Source organism: Saimiri boliviensis, chromosome 2, assembly GCF_048565385.1.
Source record: "Saimiri boliviensis isolate mSaiBol1 chromosome 2, mSaiBol1.pri, whole genome shotgun sequence".
In the NCBI taxonomy this organism is placed as follows: Eukaryota; Metazoa; Chordata; class Mammalia; order Primates; family Cebidae; genus Saimiri; species Saimiri boliviensis.
Genome location: NC_133450.1, coordinates 197,506,373 through 197,526,376, shown reverse-complemented (window position 1 = coordinate 197,526,376; position 20,004 = coordinate 197,506,373). Strand labels below are relative to the sequence as shown.

General features: G+C 38.5%; 1 protein-coding gene and 1 pseudogene across 1 annotated transcript; both read left to right on the top strand.

The window, feature by feature from the left end:
- Positions 1-887: 887 nt before the first annotated feature.
- Positions 888-2,177, top strand: LOC101047969 (olfactory receptor 13C3). Its single transcript, XM_003925266.3, has one exon. The coding sequence runs from the start codon at positions 1,052-1,054 to the stop codon at positions 2,093-2,095; it is 1,044 nt and encodes a 347-aa protein (XP_003925315.2). The 5' UTR covers positions 888-1,051; the 3' UTR covers positions 2,096-2,177.
- A 10,111-nt stretch (positions 2,178-12,288) lies between these two features.
- LOC101039043 (olfactory receptor 13C4-like) lies at positions 12,289-13,676 on the top strand (annotated as a pseudogene).
- Positions 13,677-20,004: the final 6,328 nt, after the last annotated feature.

Here is a 20,004-nt window from a genome sequence, read left to right as displayed (position 1 = left end):
TTGGGACCAGTGGCATAAGCGTCACCTGGGAACCTGCAAGAAATGCAGAATCTCATGACCCTCCCTGAACACTAAGAGAGAATCTGAAGGTTTTTAAGATTTCCAGATGCTTTACATGTATATAAAAATTACCGAAGTCATGAGCTAAGTAGAATTGGTGTAAAAAATGTTAGCTTTACATTCCATTTTATTATTTACTAGCTAGCTAATCTTGGCCAAGTTCTATATTCCATAGTTGAAAAGTGGGGTTAATGTAAAGAATATTGTAATTTGTAAATCATAAAGTGGGGTGTATATATATATATATACATATATACATATTTATATGAAGTATTTAAACATTGTTGCTGTTTTTATCGGTTGACTTAAATGAGTAAGTTATCAAGACAGACTCTTGAGCTACAGCTACAGAGTAAAATATGTAAAGAGACTTTATAATGTTCTGCAAAGACTGTCACATTCATGCAGAGCTGGTCTGTAAAATGATCTCATCATAGAAACAGTCATACAAGATACTATGAGATCAACAACTAACTATGCCTTTAAACAGTTGTCAAATTTCAGGATCCGTGATTCAATGTACTATTATTAAATGTCTATAAAATACACAATTAAACTGACTGTAAGGTATAGTATCAGGCCTAGAAAAAATGTAAACACACAAAAATATCAAAGTTGCTGTGAAATTTTAACCACTTTAAAAATTGCTGAATTAAAATTTCAGTCTTTGTTGAGTAGTCCTTTGCCCTCTTTACTGCTTGTTTGCTGGGGTTGATGAAATGAAGATGGTAGGCTTAGAGCTGTTGATTGGCCAGGGGTTTTAGCAACCTCAGCTCAGGAGAGTGTCCTCAATTCAGGAACCTGTCCTCAACAGCAGGAAAGGTTACTTCTTCATGTGTGTTTGATCATAGGTAGATTTTTCACATGTTAGTGACGGGGTATAGGTATTTCCATCATTCCCAATGTCACTGTATTCTAGTCACACACATTATTGAAGGTAACTGGGTGTCAGAACTTCAAGCAAGCACTTCTTCTAGTATGTACTAAAAGAATGATTGTTCAGGTAATTCGTACTGTTTGTTTCTTGGCAGTAATTATGTTTTCTGTTAGATCTTCTTTTGATTTCCTGAAAGCAGATGACATTGATGAGATTAATCAGACACTTGTATCAGAATTTATTCTTCAGGGTCTCTCTGGATACCCAAAGATTGAGATTGTTTACTTTGCTCTGATTCTAGTAATGTACCTAGTGGTTCTCATTGGCAATGGTGTTCTCATCATAGCAAGCATCTTTGATTCTCGTCTTCACACTCCCATGTACTTCTTCCTGGGCAACCTCTCTTTCCTGGATATCTGCTATACATCCTCCTCCGTTCCCTCAACATTGGTGAGCTTAATCTCAAAGAAAAGAAATATTTCCTTCTCTGGATGTGCAGTGCAGATGTTCTTTGGGTTTGCAATGGGGTCAACAGAATGTTTGCTTCTTGGCATGATGGCATTTGATCGTTACGTGGCCATCTGTAACCCGCTGAGATATCCCATCGTCATGAGCAAAGTGGCATATGTACTGATGGCTTCTGTGTCCTGGCTCTCCGGTGGAATCAATTCAGCTGTGCAAACATCACTTGCCATGAGACTACCTTTCTGTGGGAATAATATTATCAATCATTTCACATGTGAAATATTAGCTGTCCTCAAGCTGGCTTGTGCTGATATATCCCTCAATATTATCACCATGGTGATATCAAATATGGCCTTCCTGGTTCTTCCACTGATGGTCATTTTTTTCTCCTATATGCTCATCCTCTACACCATCTTGAAAATGAACTCAGCCACAGGAAGACGCAAGGCATTTTCTACCTGTTCAGCTCACCTGACTGTGGTAATCATATTTTATGGTACCATCTTCTCTATGTATGCAAAACCAAAGTCTCAAGACCTGATTGGGGAAGAAAAATTGCAAGCATCAGACAAGCTCATTTCTCTGTTTTATGGGGTAGTGACCCCCATGCTCAATCCTATAATCTATAGCTTGAGAAATAAGGATGTAAAAGCTGCTGTAAAATATCTGCTGAACCCAAAACCAATTCACTGAGAAAACCAGGAAATATATGTCTTTGTTTAACAAGCACAAAGATGGACTCGGGTAAATCAGTGAGAACCTTTTTTTTAGAGAAACCGTGGTTAGAGAGACAGATGTTTATCCTTTGCCTTCACTAGCACTGCTCAGCTAGAATCACTGAGAACTGTAGTTTGCTACAAACTCCAACATGCTCTGATACAGATTTCACAAACATAATTAATTCTTTTAGAAACTCATCCCTGGTGATGTCTGAAATGAGTGTTTCTGTAGAGAAGCATAGTGGAAAACAGTCGCACTATACATGTGGAAATAGAGAGACTGTAGTACAAAAGCTGTAGTTCCATAAACTACCTGGGTGATATCGGAGAGATTATTCTTTCTTTCTAGGCCATAGTTATCATACTTGTAATAAGGAAATATAATAACAAAAAATAATCCAGATCTCAGTATCATTTAAAGTTTCAATAAGTTGGAGAAAGCACCTGGCATAATATCAGCTTCACAGTGTCCTAGAATTTCAGAATTGAAGCTAAGACTCCATAGTGAGGACTAAAAGTTGCTATTTATCCCTGCTTTCATTCTCAACTAATAATTGCTAGAGCCAGATATCTCTCACTAAAAGTCACCTCATTAGTATATCATTAATATAATATTTTCTAAAATTTTTAAATTCAGTATTTTCTAAAATTCTTAAAAAACAAAAAAAATTAAAAGAGAAAAATTGTTGTCACTATCGCCACCTCCCAAAGATACCATTCTAATGTTTCTCTCAGTAAGTAGGGGTCCTACATTCATCATGTTTTTAGTTTGATTTATTAGATCTACTATGAGCACTTGGAGTTAAATTTTTTCAATATCCAACACATGTTTTCACAGGATAAACTCTAAGACATGAAATGAATAGGCCAGATGGTATAAACTTTTAAAGTTTCTGGCTAAATTACCATTAGAAAGATCATATTACTACCCTAAATACCATTATATGTTTCCCCCAGTATGTTTGCAGCTCTGTTTAAATACATACACATGCACACATGTATCTCTATATACACAAACATTTATATATATGATATGTATGTTTTTTCTTTAGAACTTTTTTGAAAATTTTCATTTTCGAATATTTAACAAAAGAATGAGAATAATTTCATAAAACTCAGTGTGCTAATTCACAGCTTAAATAATTACATATGATCCACCTTCTTTCATCATTATCAATACCCACTTATCTTCTTCCTTTAGATTACTTTGAAGCAAATTCTGGACATAATTACATTATGTTATATGTCATGTAATTATATCCAGGAGATCTGTGTGTATGTGTACATATCTAATTGACACAAATCCAGTGGCCCCCATTCATATTGTAGTCTATGAGAATGCTTTTCCAGGAACATAAATTGTGATATGAGTTAAGAATGAAGTATTCTTCCAATTAAGAATGAGACAGTGGCCGGGTGCGGTGGCTCAAGCCTGTAATCCCAGCACTTTGGGAGGCCGAGGCGGGTGGATCACGAGGTCAAGAGATCGAGACCATCCTGGTCAACATGGTGAAACCCCGTCTCTACTAAAAATACAAAAAATGAGCTGGGCATGGTGGCGCGTGCCTGTAATCCCAGCTACTCAGGAGGCTGAGGCAGGAGAATTGCCTGAACCCAGGAGGCGGAGGTTGCGGTGAGCCGAGATCGTGCCATTGCACTCCAGCCTGGGTAACAAGAGCGAAACTCCATCTCAAAAAAAAAAAAAAAAAGAATGAGACAGTGCTGGTGAGGGCTGTGAACCATGAAAAGGGCGCATGAGTCTTATAAAAGACATTATTTCTCACTTCAGTGGGTTGTTGCTGTAAGATAATTCAGGATGTTTATTAACTGATTTTCCAAATTTCAAGAGAAGCCTGGTCATCATATTGAGACCATGTCTTTACAAAATATTAAAAATTAACCAGGCATGATGGTGCACAACTGTGGTCCCAGGTACTTGGGAGGCTGAGATGGCAGGATTGCATGAGCCCAGGAGTCCAAGGTTGCAGTGAGCTATGATTGTGCCACTGCACTCCAGCCCAGCTGACAGAGCAAGACCCCATCTGTCAAAAAGAAATAAAAAAAATAAATTTCAAGAGAGGCCAGATTTTTAAATTAAACATTGTAGCATTTACCTGGAGTTGGCTGTTTCACAGAACACATGATTCCAGAATGTGTACTCATATAAGGCTTTAACAGAGATATGGGACAAGGTCCTGCAGGAGGAAGAAATTTCAGTCTACGAAGGAGAGTTCTGAAAACTTCAGTCATACTTTCCAGGCCACTGTTGAGAAACTGTCTTTCAGAACAAGTCAATCAATGTTGGATTACACACTAAATACATGGTTGTCAGTAACTGCCTATTGCTTAAGTAGAGTTTGAGTGTATATTTTGAACCCCAAATGTTGATCTTCTCAGGTTAGTGTCATACCGTAGTAGTCACACCTGAATGCATTTCAGAGTATGCCAAAGAGCTTCTCGTAGGCTCCTTTCATAGCTACAAGTATTTCTCCTTTCCTTCACTTTTAATTTATTTTATCTAGATTATCCTCCTTATAGTAAGACTGTTAGGTTTAGAGAACTGACCAATAAAGTTGGCAGCAATATAAATATGGTCAGGGATTCCCCTTTATCAATTCTGTTACATTGGAGTTGGGTTGGATAACTGCAAGCATATAGGTCTGCATCATCCAACAGGTAGAAAAGAGAGAAACCATTAATTTCATTTTAAAAGGTAAAAAGAGAGAATGATCCGTGTTATCATTCCTTAGGAATATGGGCAGTAGTGATATTTAGATGTATTGTTATGGTGTCGTGGTCAGCAAATAATCTTCTAGAACTCATAAATGCAAAGAATGTCCCACCAACACAGAAGCAGGCAAATAAAAAGAAAAAGTGTTAGAAATAGAGAAGTGTCTGTGAGTACCTGTACCATTCCCACTGTCTTCTCTGTATCTTCTACAATAACTCAATAATACATCCAATGGTGATCTCCCTTTAATGTCATGTATAGCAAGTCAACACATATTCATTCAGTTGTGAAACACATCCCTTTAGTCCTTGTTACTCTCCAATTTTGTAAGCAGGGGATTCAGTTGTTTGTTTCAATTTTCATTTGCCCATGTTTTGTCAATGGGAATGGATATAAATCTATTTATGATGCTTTGCTACTCAATGTTATATTTTAGAGTTCTTTAATTAGATGACCAACATCCAAATTATAATAATACATTCGCTCTTGGCCTATACTAGTGGTGGAAGTAGTATTTGCTTTATCTGTGACATATGCAACCCTAAATCCAGAATAAATGTCTATCTCAGTCAAGATTCACTGTTATCCACCTGGAAACCAGATAATGGGCCAGTATAACTCTTTTGCCAGCTATGGTTCCTCCTGGATCCTTTCAGTAGGCAACTTATAACTGCCATTCATCTCTGAGTTCTCTGCTGAGAAGCAGATCAATTTTTATGTCAATTTCCTGCTCTTGAGGGAGACAATGGGATGCATATGTTTTCATACTTTGTTGCATTGCTTGAATGCCTCTATGGTCTCTCATGTCCCCTAGAGGCCACTTCCAAAGAGAGAATAAAGGCTCCCCTTTTTGATTCTAGTGCTTTTCTGAATTCAGAAGGGAAGTTCTATAATAGCTATAGATAAGTTTCACTCCAATAATCTCTCTTCAGTTTAATAAAATATCTTACTACTCACTTTATGTAGGAGTCCTTTATCTTCCAGGCATATGAGGCCTATATTTGCAGACAATTTCATTAGCTATTGTCTAAGAATTGGTAAAAAATTCATATGGTATCATTATTGTCATTATCTGGTTCTTCTGAAGAGTGAGTGTTCTGAATTCTTTCTAGGCCAGATGCTAACAGAGACTTTGGAACAGTGTTTCATCACTTTTACCTCAGTTTATTCATCTATAGAAAGAGAAGTCTTACTAAATAATTTTTGCAGAGTTTTCTAGCTCTAGACCTCTATGATCTTACTATTAGAAAACTCTTGACATATATCTATTTGTATTTAATGTACACATACCATAGTTTGTGGTGTGTGTTGGGGGGAGCTATGTTTGTATGTGTGTGTGTTTATGTCTATGTGCATACATAAATACCATTTTTGCTTTTTGAGTAAATTGTTATTGCTCAGAATTCAAGTATTGTATGTGAAATGTGACATCTATTAGAAAATTACAGTCAGAATCTAAGTGTTAATATCTAAAATATAGCTTCATAGACTTTGCTAAGACACTTTAATTAAGTGATGTTCTTTCTTCCCAATAATGCCCCAAACTGTCCGTTCTGGATTTGCTTTTCACTTTTCTGGCCTTAAGCATATAGAGTTGCTTTTGTCCGATGGATCTATTTATTTTATTGCTTATCTGTATTTCTTTTCATTTCAAAAAATCTTGAAAATGGCATCCTGCATAAAATTAATTTTTCCAAAAGAATAAACGTAAGTAAGCAAAAAGTTAAATAGCAATGCATTTAATTCATAGGTAGTCTCCATTTTATTTCATTCATAACATCTAGGTCATTTTTCAATTCTAGCATTTCATTTTAGTAAACATTATTTGAATTATTAAGCTCTTACTTTGAATTAGCTTTGGTAGATATGTTTTAAACTAGGAAGCTCTCACATTTTATAAAGTTTGTTTGGTGAACATCTGCCTCTGCTCCTAGAAGTTATGTGGGCAGGAGAGCGTTATTTCATCTGTGAGCTTTAGTTCAGCCACAGTCTATTTTCCCAGCACCCCTCTTAATTGGGTCTGTGTGGCACTGTCCCTAATACATCACAAGTTTCTCCATTCCACAGATCTCTTGCTCCAACTTTAAATTGCTTTGGGAATTGGGGAACAATTACAGTAACTGTTTTATAACAAATGTTTACTGTTCCACATCTATGGAATCTGGCATCTTTTGTTGAATCTAAGTTTAATTCCTGATGCTGACATAAATACTAGGAAATAGTTCCTGGTTCTTCTAGGAGGGGGACATAATTTATCATCGTAAAGGTAAGTCCTGAATACCATGAAAACATACCTTTTAAATTTATAATTAAAGCTATTATTAGATATGGATTCATAGCATAAATATCACTAGGCAATACAGCTATCAATGTGGTTAACCAAATATGGCTATGATCATATCATTATTATTAGCTGTATAGTACTGGTTAATCCATAAAGCAATTTCCATATGCTAGCTCAGTTTTTTCTCAAAACAAACCTGTGAGAAAAGTAGGATAGGTATTTCTGTAACTATTTAGCAAATGAAAAACAAGCTACATATTAGATGAAAAAATAATCTCAAAACTAAGACTTTTGTTTCTGAATCCCCAGCACTTTTCAACTAGGCTAACCCCATGCCATATCTGTTGAAGTGAGAATTAGGTGATGCCTTTACACTTGCAATGCATGAACCAGTTAATCTCTCTATAAGATGGCAACTTATTAGTATTGACAGAAATATACACACACACACACACACACACACACACATTAAAAGCAGTAGACTTGCTGCAAATATACACATTGTGCATATTAAAGTTCTGAACATTAATCTGTAAATACTACACAGGGAAATTGCTTAAGAGCCTAGAAAAACCCATCTTTTATGTGCTGCCACTGTATTAGGCCATAGGAGGATGTGCAAGACAAGCAAGCTCCTTCCCCAGAGCTCATGTTATCTCACGGTACATGAGGGAACCAAGCTAAAGAGCTGGGATCAGAAGAAAACCAAAGGTAGCTAAGACAGGCTTGGCTTAAGGTGGATTGAACTGGTGAGAGCATTTCTTCCTAGGAGGGGAAGGCTTGGACCAGAAGACTGTCTAGGTAGCCTGAAATTCATTGTCTTTACATTTGTCTGGAAGGCAAAGCCCACAGATTCTCCAGGCCTGGGATGGAGGTCTAGGTGGGATCTGGAACATCAGCCCCTTTCCTGGCAAGTCAGTATGTTTCTGTCTTCCTTTTGCTTTCCTGATTGGGCTGCCAGAGTGCTGATGTCCCTTATCCAATGCATCCTCAAAGGATTTCTGTAGCCTGCTTGAGGAGAATTTTGGCCTACGCTAAGAAGCACTGTAGAAAAATTTTAAAGCAAATGGACTGTTCTAAGGCAGATGTTTCAATCCCACAACCATGAATCTTCTTCCATGATAAGAAGTACTAAGTCCTCAAGAATTAAGCATTCTCCTTGTACATTTTTAATTGACTATACTTAAGTTTCACCTTTATGAACTCAGTTTATTATTTGTGTTACTCACTGACTGTTCTCTGTGGTTGACACATGATTTCTATACAGATTTCAATACTACCTGTTAGGCAGAGAAGTAGTGGAAGGAGAATGATATTTCTTTTGGATATTGCTTTTGCCCTTGCTAGTCATGTGACCTCAGCCAGGTAAGATAATTGTTTTTTTAAATATATATATTTTATTGCAGTTTAGGTTCTGGTGTACATGTGCAGAACATGCAGGATTGTTGCATAGGTACATACATGGCAATGTGGTTTGCTGCCTCTATCCCCCGTCACCTGTATTTGGCATTTCTCCCCATGTTATCCCTCCCTAACCTCCCTAACCCTCACTATCCCTCCCCTATTCCCCCCCAACAGACCTCAGTGTGTGATGCTCCCCTCCCTGTGTCCATGTGTTCCCATTGTTCAACAGTGAGAACATGCAATGTTTAATTTTCTGTTCTTATTTCAGTTTGCTGAGAGTGATGGTTTCCAGATTCATCCATGTGCCCATAAAGAACACGAACTCATCGTTTTTTATGGCTGCATAGTATTCCATGGTGTATATGTGCCACATTTTCCCTGTCCAGTCTATCATCAATGGGCATTTGGGTTGGTTTCAGGTCTTTGCTATTGTAAACCATGCCACAATGAACATACATGTGCATGTGTCTTTATCATAGAATGATTTATAATCCTTCAGATATATACCCAGTAATGGGATTGCTGGGTCAAATGGAATTTCTATTTCTAGATCCTTGAGGAATCGCCACACTGTCTTCCACAATGGTTGAACTAATTTACACTCCCACCAACAGTGTAAAAGTGTTCCTATTTCTCCACATCCTCTCCAGCATCTGTTGTCTCCAGATTTTTTAATGATCGCCTTTCTAACTGGCATGAGATGGTATCTCAAAGTGGTTTTGATTTGCATTTCTTTAATGACCAGTGAGGATGAGCATTTTTTCATATGTTTGTTGGCCTCATAAATACCTTCTTTTGCAAAGTGTCTGTTCATATCCTTCACTCACTTTTGAATGGGTTTGTTTTTTTCTTATAAACTGTTTTATTTCTTTGTAGATTCTAGATATTAGCCCTTTGTCACATGGGTAGATTGCAAAAATGTTTTTCCATTCTGTTGGTAGCCAGTTCACTCTAATGACTGTTTCTTTTGCTGTGCAAAAGCTGTGGAGTTTAATTAGGTCCCATTTGTCTATTTTGGCTTTTGTTGCCAATGCTTTTGGTGTTTAAATCATGAAGTCCTTGCCTATGCCTGTGTCCTGAATGATATTGCCTAGGTTTTCTTCTAGTGTTTTTATGGTGTTAGGTCTTAGGTTTAAGTCTTCAATCCAGCTGGAGTTAATTTTAGTGTAAGGTGTCAGGAAGGGGTCCAGTTTCTGCTTTCTGCAGGTGGCTAGCCAGTTTTCCTAAAATCCTTTCCCTGTTGCTTGTTTTTGTCAGGATTGCTAATTTCAAACACAGGATCTTGCACATGGAAGTCTGCAACAGAGGTTGTTTTAGTGATTTTTTTCACTTAAATAAACAAAAAGCATTTTTAATAGGTATTTCTAGTCTTAAACTGAGTAAATATAAATTCAAAATTCCTTTGAGGCTCAATTTTCTCATCTCTAATTTGGGGATTCAACATTTATTTGTGCTTCTCTTAAAAGTTAAGATGTTCTGCTGGCATTCTTTAAACTGTTTCCAAAGTGATAATCCCTCTGTCTGGTTTGGCTTCTGAATCCAAGACATTATATTCTGTAGAGAAATTTTTTCACTTATCATCACATACCAAACTGAGTATCAGAGTAGGGGTTGAACCTCTGCAGATATTCTCAGAACTGTTAGCCCATGTGAGCCCTAAACCTGCAATTTTGTTTAATCTAAAAACTGGTAGTTATGAAAAGATGTTGATGATGATGAAGATGATGATGATGATGATGATGATGATGATGATGATGATGAGTGTGTGTGTGTGTGTGTGTGTGTGTGTACCAGGCAGTAATTTATAATTACCTAATTAATCATCTTAATTCCTTGTGTCACATATCTATTCAAAACCTCATAAAATAAATTATATAATGTCAGGTTTGAAAGGTAGCTGAAGTCACAGGGGCTAAACAGTCGCTTTCTGCTTGGTGTTCTGATAATAGATCCCTTACATACAAAAGAGAATATAATTGCTTTTCTTCCTAACCTTTGGGCCCTTCTATATTCCTGCCTCATTAACTTTTCAGAGTGTTTCCACTGAAACTCCCCTGTCTGAAATGTAGGTACTGCCAATCTGCTCCTCTAAAACATTAAGCTGCTCTCCCTTCTGAAATACCTTTGTTTCTCTCTTCTCTTCCAAACGTACCCCATTGCTTCTGCGCTTCCAGATCTGGTATAAGTTTGAAATTCTTTCAGCATTCTCTCTTGACTTACTTATTTCTTATTTACGTCCTCCTTCTGAAGTTACTTATAATATTCACCCTGGCCACGTGATATAATTATATTCTTTATCAGATTGTTCTATGTGTATTTTTGTTCTTGAATTATGAACTTATTGATGGCAGACATGCTGTGTCATACTTTTCCCACCCTTACTTGTGTTAAAATAAGACCGTGCTTAAGTTAGGCAATCAATAATATCATACACAAATTGTAGTAGTCCAGCAAAAGTTTATCCTGTTTTCATAAAATGTTTCAATAGTGTTTATTTTCTGAAGTGTACTGAACAGTGAGATGTGGCCCTGAAGTTTGCTGGCAAACACAAAAGAATTAGACTCTCGGTCATTTTCCAGGTTGATAAGCCAGTCCATATTATAACACAAAAGAAAATCTATTTGGATCAGAAATATCTGGATTATCTACTAACTCACTATAGAAAAACCAATGTCTTGCTACTCAAAATGTGCCTCTTCCCCGTGGTTCAACATACCCTGGAAGATTAATAGAAATGAAGAATCATAGGCCTTATCCCAGAAGTGCTAATATAAAATTTACGAGTTAACAGTATCTTCAGGTGATTTATATGCATATGAAATTAGAAAAATTAAAATTCCATCAAAGCTAAAAATTTTGGATAGTACTTTGTGAAAACAAGGTAAAATAACTTTTGGTGTTGTAATCAAAAGAACTGAGCATTAAGTTTCTCTTTTTACTTATAGGCCACATTCTGTCTTTTCCATTTGAGAGAAATAAATTAGGGGTAATGAGAAGATTCATTTGCTTTTTGTAAAGTGCTATACACACATACACACAAATGTGTTTGATTGTTACTACTCTTTTTTCAGGTTTACTCAAACAAACAAATTCTCAGGAGTAACTCTGAAGCCATGAAATAAAACAAATAGAGATCATGTATTGTTCTCCAAAGATTCTCCATCATATACCTGCAGAGCTGGTCTACACAGTGGTCTTGTCATAGGAAATAACAAAATAGTAAGAATGGGATGCTAGAATGAGATCAACAACTAACTTTACCTTTGAAAAGATGTTAAATCACAGTATATGGGGTTTAATTTACTATTATCAAATTTCTTCCCTATAAAAATACACATTTAACTGACTGGAAAGACATTCAGAGTTTTAGGCAAACAAACAAATGTACATGAACATTAAACCTGCTTTTAAATTCTAAACATTTTTATTAAACACTGGGTCAAAATTCCAGTTCTACCTGAGTTGTCTTTTTCCTTCTTTGGAGCTCTCTCACTGGGCTTGACTAAATGAAGAATTTAGGTTTGTCATCTGCAATAATGTAAGGCTTTTAGAAAACTCAACTCAATGTCCTCAACAATAAGAAAAGTTGTGTCTGAATTTACTTCTGATCCTATGTAGATCTTCACATATCAGATACAGGGCATAGAAACTCTTAGCATCCTAGTGTGATTGTGTTCTAGGCACAAATACTATTGAAGATAACTGAATGGTAGAGCTTTAAAACAAAGTTTCTTTTTCATTCTAGAGTAATGTTTATTCACGTTATTTGTTACATTTGTTGCTTGGTTGTGAAAATATTATATATTGAGTCTTCCTTTGACATCCTGAAAGCTGGGACATGGACAAGACAAACCAAACATTTGTGAGAGAACTCATTCTTCCGGGACTCTCTGGTTACCTCAAACTTGATATCATTTTCTTTGCTCTGATTCTAGTTATGTATGTAGTAATTCTAATTGGCAACGGTGTTCTCATCATAGCAAGCATCTTTGATTCTCATCTTCACACACCCATGTACTTCTTTCTGGGCAACCTCTCTTTCCTGGATATCTGCTATATATCCTCCTCTGTTCCCTCAACATTGCTGAGCTTCATCTCAAAGAAGAGAAACATTTCCTGTTCTGGATGTGCAGTGCAGATGTTTTTGGGTTTGCAATGGGGTCAACAGAATGTTTGCTTCTTGGCATGATGGCATTTGATCATTATGTGGCCATCTGTAACCCGCTGAGATACTCCATTGTCATGAGCAAAGTGGCATTTGTACTGATGGCTTCTATATTGACTCTCTGGTGGAATCAATTCAATTGTGCAAACATCACTTGCCATGCAATTGCCCTTCTGTGGGAACAATATTATTAATCATTTCTTATGTGAGATCTTAGCTGTCCTCAAGCTAGCTTGTGCTGATATATCCCTCAATATTGTTACCCTAGCAGTGTCAAATATTGCTTTCCTAGTTCTTCCTCTATTGGTCATTATTTTCTCCTATATGTGTATCCTCTATATCATCTTGAGAATGAAGTCAGCCACAGGAAGACACAAGGCATTTTCCACCTGCTCAGCTCACCTGACTGTGGTGATCATATTTTATGGTACCATCTTCTTCATGTATGCAAAACCTAAGTTCCAAGACCTCTGTGGGAAAGACAACTTGGAAGCTACAGAGGGGCTTGTTTCCATGTTTTATGGTGTTGTGACCCCCATGTTAAATCCCATAATCTATAGCTTGAGAAATAAAGATGTAAAGCTGCTATGAAATATTTTCTGAGTAGGAAAGCCATTAACCTGTAAGATGAAAGGGATATGTGGGTCTTTTATGTATAATTAGCTTTCCTTAGCCATTCCACAATGTATGCATGATATGGTTTGGATGTGTACCCATCCAAATCTTAAATTGTAGCTCCCATAATCCCCACGTATTATATGAAGGACCTGGTGGGAGGTAATTGAATCATGGGAGTGTGCTTTTCACATGCTGCTCTGTCATAATGAATAAGTTTCATGAGAACTGGTGGTTTCATTAAAAGGGCAGTTTCCCTGCATGCTCTCTCTTGCCTGCTGCCATGTAACATGTTCCTTTGCTCCTCCTTCACTGTACACCATGATTCTGAGGCCTCCCAGCCATGTGTAACTACGAGTCCATTAAACCTCCTTTTCTTTATAAATTACCCAGTCTCAGGTTTTTCTTCATAGGAGTATGAAAATGGACTAATACAGTAGCTTGGTGACAGGTAGTGGGGCACTGGTAGAATACCTGAAAATGTGGAAGTGACTTTGGAACTAGGTAACAAGCAGAGGTTGGAACAGTTTGGAGAGCTTAGAGGAAGATAGGAAAGTGTAAGAAAGTCTGGAACTTCCTAAAGACTTGTTGAATGGCTTTGACCAAAATGCCAATAGTGACATAGTCAATAAAGTCCAGGCTGAGGTGGTCTCAGATGGAGGTGAAGAACTTGTTGGGAACTGGAGCAAAGGTGACTCTTGTTATGCTTTAGCAAAGAGACTGGTGGCATTTTACTTCTGCTCTAGAGATCTCTGGTACTTTGAACCTCAGAGAGATGAGTTAGGGTATCTGGTGGAAGAAATTTCTAAGTAGGCAAAGGATTCAAGAGGAAACAGAGCATAAAAGTTTGGAAAATTTGCAGCCTGACAATGCAATGGAAAAGAAAAACCTATTTTCTGAGTAGAAATTCAGGCCTGCTACAGAAAGTTGCATAATTAACAGGAGCCAAATGTTAATTGCCAAGACAATGGGGAAAATATCTCCAGGGCATGTCAGAGACCTTCCTAGTAGCCCTCCCATCACAGGACTGGAGACCTAGGAGGAAAAATGGTTTCCTGGGTCAGGCTCAGGACCCTCCTGCTGTGTGTAGCCTAGAGACTTGGTACGCTGCATCACACCAGCTGCAGCCATAGCTAAAAGGGGCCAAGGTACAGCTTGGCCATGGCTTCAGAGGGTGAAAACCCCAAGCTTTGGCAGCTTCCACATATTGTTGAGCCTGCGGGTGCACAGAAGTCAAGAATGAAGGTTTGGGAACTTCCACCCAGATTTCAGAAGATGTATGGAAACACCTGGATGTCCAGGTAGAAGTTTGCTGCAGGGCTTGGGCCCTCATGGAGAAGCTCTGCTAGGACAGTGCAAAAGGAAAACGTGGGGTTGGAGCCCCCATACAAAGTCTCCATTGGAGCACTCCCTAGTGGCGCTGTGAGAAGAGGGCCACTGTCCTCTGGATTCCAGTATGGTAGATCCATCAACATATTCAACCATGCACCTAGAAAAGCCACAGACACTCAATGCCAGCTTGTAAAAGCAACCAAGAGGGAAGCTGTACCCTGCAAAGCCGCAGGGGCAGAGCTGCCCAAGGCCATGGGAGCCCATCTCTTGTATCAGTGTGACCTGGTTTTGAGACATGGAGTCAAAGGACCTCATTTTAGAACTTCAGGTTTATTGACTACCCTATTGGATTCAGACTTGCATGGATCCTGTAGCCCTTTGTTTTAGCCAATTTTTTCCATTTGGAATGGGTGTATTTATCCAGTGCATGTACGCCCTTTGTATCTAGGAAGTAACTAACTTGCCTTTGGTTTTACAGGCTCATAGGCAGAAGGGGCTTGTCTTGTCTCAGATAAGACTTTGGACTGTGGACCTTTGAGTTAATGCTGAAATGAGTTAAGACTTTGGGGGATTGTTGGGAAGGCATGATTTAAAATGTGAGGACATGAGATTTGGAAGGGGCTGAGGCAGAATGATAGGGTTTGGCTGTGTCCCCACCCAAATCTCATCTTGCTCCTATTTTCGTGTTTTTTTTTTTTTTTTTTTTTTTTTTTTTGAGACAGAGTTTTGCTCTTGTTGCCCAGGCTGGAGTGCAATGGCATGATCTTGGCTCACTGCAACCTCCACCTCCTGGGTTCAAGTCATTCTTCCTGCCTCAGCCTCCAAAGTAGCTGGGATTACAGGCATGTGCCACCACGCCCAGCTAATTTTGTATTTTAAGTAGAGACGGGGTTTCTCCATGATAGTCAGGCTGGTCTTGAACTCATGACCTCAGGTGATCCACCCACCTTGGCCTCCCAAAGTGCTGAGATTATAGGCATGAACCACTGTACCTGGCCAATCTTGCTCCTCCTTGGATATCCGCCATAATCGTGAGGCCTCCCCAGTCATGTGGAGCTGTGAGTTCATTAAATCTGTTTTTCTTTATAAATTACCCAGTCTCAGGTATTTCTTCATAACAATGTGAAAATGGACTAATACAATATATCTATCAAAGCATCATGTTATGTACCATAAATACATGCAATTTTTATTTGTCATTTAAAATTAAAAGAAGCAGCATAGAAATGGCATCATTGCACAACCGTTGAGGAACTTATCTGGGAAAATCAAAATTATGAGGAGAGATTTTTATTCTTTGCCTTCTTGGGTGGGAGGTCACACAAGTGTCAAAGCAAGGGACTGAGGCCCTAGCCAGTCCCAGTTTAAAAAATAGCATAGAAAAGATTTAGAATAGAACTAAGCATTATAATCAAATATTTAGCCTAGTGAAATCGTTTATCTTTCATATATTCTTTTTTTTATAATTAAGGAAATTTAGGATAAAAAGCTTGGAACTGAAGGAACATTGTAAAAAGTGACTTTAGACAAGAGCATTAGCCCTCTGCCACGCCTGTGTAAGGGCAGCTACAAGACGCCTTGGGTTCTGCTGTAGTGCCAGTGCTGGGAAAGCACCTGCTGCTTAGCAAACCTTGGAAGGAGACATCTTCTTCCCCAGAGGAGTTGGAGGACACTTCACTCCCAGAACGCTGTTGTGGAAGGACTGATATCACTCAGCCCAACCCACAGGTACCCGGGGCTTAATTGTCTCTATGTGGTACTGTGGTATATTGGTGACAATCTGTGTCTCCTTTCACTCCCTACTTCTGCATCTGGTTCCTCTTTTGTCAGTAAAAAGTAGCATAATTCTTGAAACCTTTGACAAGCAGACCATAAAGTGCTAATGCCTTTCTTTCCCCTGCTTTCGCTACTTGTTCCTTAGTGGCTACTTGAAAGCTTTGACCGCCACCCACCCCCTTCCGTAGACACGTGACTGGGGAAGACTCACCCTGCCCCCGTCTTGTACTCAATACAGGTATTGATTGACTTACAACCTATGCAACTTACGACCATTCGACTTTACAACCACAATCGCTAGCCACGACTGCTCTGCGTCTGGCAGCGCAAACGTTACCCAGCTGGGCGAATGACAGTGTGGACCAGCTTCGGGCAGCACTACCATCTCCGCGTGCACCGTTTCAACTGTACATATAGCCTACTCAACTTATGACCAAATCGTGTTACAACCCTTCTGTGGACCTGACAGTGGTCGTAAGTCGAGCACTAGCTGTAAAAGTCAGTGTCCAGGCACTCGGGGCCACTGCCTGACTCCGTGCTCTGGTTGGCAGTGGACTCCAGGGCTCAGACTCTTTTTCTCTTGACCTTGGTGTCTTGTGTCTTTATTTCTATAGTTTCTCCTCTCCGCACCAGTAGAGGGGCTCACAGGACCCTGTAGGGCTGGACACTACAGCCCTCACTAGCTTTGATCATCTAGAATCACTGAGAACAGTAATCCACTGTTACTAAAATTCTAACAGTAAGGAGATTGGAACAGGTTCTGACCCAGATCTCACGAAGACAATAAATTTTTTCAGTTATTTTCCTGGAAATATCCAAAATAAGTGTTTCTGGTGTATTTGTGGCAACACAGTAGAAAACATCAAATTAAAGCTTTGAAAATAGATGGCAGGAGTATAAATTCAAAACTAGTTTGGTAGTATCAGGCAGGTTTATTCATCTTTTTAAAACTGTAGTTTTCTTATTTCCAAAAATGGAGTAAATGAACCTTGCTCCAAGAGTTATTGTAGATTCAGTAAGTTTCACAAAATACTTGACATAATGTGCCAAGTTCATTGTTATGTCACTAATCATTTTTTTTGTTATGTACCATGGACACTTGGAATTACGGTTTAGAAAGTATTTCTAAATGTGTGTGCAACTTTGTAGGTTTTTACGGAATACTTTTTAGAAAATTATTGTGGGAAGTGATAGACATTATACACACACACACACACACACACACACATATAATTGCACTTTAGGTTCTGGGGTACATGTGCAGAACATGCAGGATTGTTGCATAGGTACATACATGGCAATGCGGTTTGCTGCCTCCATCCCCTGTCACCTATATCTGGCATTTCTCCCCATGTTATCCCTCCCCAACCTCCCTACCCCGCTGTCCCTCCCTTATCTCCCACCCCCAACAGAGCTCAGTGTGTGATGCTCCCCTCCCTGTGTCCATGTGTTTTCATTGTTTAACAACCAACAAAGAGTGAGAACACTTGGTGTTTGATTTTCTGTTCTTGTGACAGTTTGCTGAGAAGGATGGTTTCCAGATTCATCTATGTCCCTAGAGAGGACATGAACTCATCGTTTTCCATGGCTGCATAGTATTCCATGGTGTATATTTGCCACATTTTCCTTGTCCAGTCTGTCATTGATGGGCATTTGGGTTGGTTCCAAGTCTTTGCTATTGTAAACAGTGCCACAGTTAACATATGTGTGCATGAGTCTTTATGATAGATTGATTTATAATCCTTTGGATATATACCCAGTAATGGGATTGCTGGGTCAAACGGAATTTCTATTTCTAGGTTCTTAAGGAATCGTCACACTGTCTTCCACAATGGTTGAACTAATTTACACTCCCACCAACAGTGTAAAAGTGTTCCTATTTCTCCACATCCTCTGCAGCATCTGTTGTCTCCAGATTTTTTTAATGATCACCATCCGAACTGGTGTGAGATGGTATATCAGTGTGGTTTTGATTTGCATTTGTCTAATGACCAGTGATGATTAGCATTTTTTCATATGTTTTTTGGCTTCATAAATGTTTTCTTTTGAAAAGTGTCTGTCCATATCCTTCACCAACTTTTGAATGTTTTTTTTTTTTTTTTTTTTTTTTTTTTTTGAACTGTTTTATTTCTTTGTGGCTTCTGGATATTAGCCCTTTGTCAGATGAGTAGATTGCAAAAATTTTTTCCCATTCTCTTGGTTGCCGGTTTACTCTAATGATTGTTTCTTTTGCTGTACAGAAGCTCTGGAGTTTCATTAGGTCCCATTTGTCTATTTTGGCTTTTGTTGCCAGTGCTTTTGGTGTTTTAGTCATGAAGTCCTTAGCTATACCTGCATCCTGAATGGTTTTGCCTAGGTTTTCTTCTAGGGTTTTTATGGTGTTAGGTTATATGTTTAAGTCTTTAATCCATCTGGAGTTAATTTTAGTGTAAGGTGTCAGGAAGGGGTCCAGTTTCTGCTTTCTGTACATGGCTGGCCAGTTTTCCCAACACCATTTATTAAATAGGGAATCTTTTCCCCATTGCTTGTTTTTGTCAGGTTTGTCAAAGATCAGATGGTTGTAGATGTGTGGCATTGCCTCCAAGTCCTCTGCTCTGTTCCATTGGTTTATATCTCTGTTTTAGTACAAGTACCATGCTGTTTTGATTACTGTGACCTTGTAGTATAGTTTGAAGTCAGGTAATGTGATGTCTCCAGCTTTGTTCTTTTTGCTTAGAATTGTCTTGGCTATGTGGGCTCTCTTTTGATGCCATATGAAGTTTAAGGTGATTTTTTCCAGTTCTGTGAAGAGGGTCATAAGTAGCTTGATGAGGATAGCATTGAATCTATAAATTACTCGGGGCAATATGGCCAGTTTCACAACACTGATTCTTCCTAACCATGAGCATGGAATGTTTTTCCCTCTGTTTGTGTCCTCTTTTATTTCGTTGAGCTGTAGTTTGTAGTTCTCCCCTAAGAGGTCCTTTACATCCTTTGTTAAGTGTATTCCTAGGTATTTTTTTCTCTTTGTAGCAATTGCGAATGTCAGTTCATTCTTGATTTGACTCTCTTTAAGTCTTTTATTGGTGTATAGGAATGCTATACATTTTTTAACTTATCTTATAAAAATATAACCTTCCCAAATTATATCATGCTTTGTTAATGATACTCTAAGGCAGGCGTCCCCAAACTTTTTACACAGGGGGCCAGTTCACTGTCCCTCAGACCGGTGGAGGGCCGCCACATACTGTGCTCCTCTCACTGACCACCAATGAAAGAGGTGCCACTTCCTGAAGTGCGGCGGGGGGCCGGATAAATGGCCTCAGGGGGCTGCATGTGGCCCCGGGGCCATAGTTTGGGGACGCCTGCTCTAAGGGCTTCCCCATATGTTTACAGCTCTGGTGTGTGTGTATAAACATTTAATTTTGGAAAATTTCAAGTAATAAAAGAAAAATAATCATTTAATTTAACCTCATATGCCACTTTGCCTAAATAATAAGCAGCTCAATGCTTTATTATTATCTGTACTTATCCCCTTTCTTTAGATTATTTTAAGTAAGTACTGGGAAAAAATATCTTTCATTTTGAGATAATTTT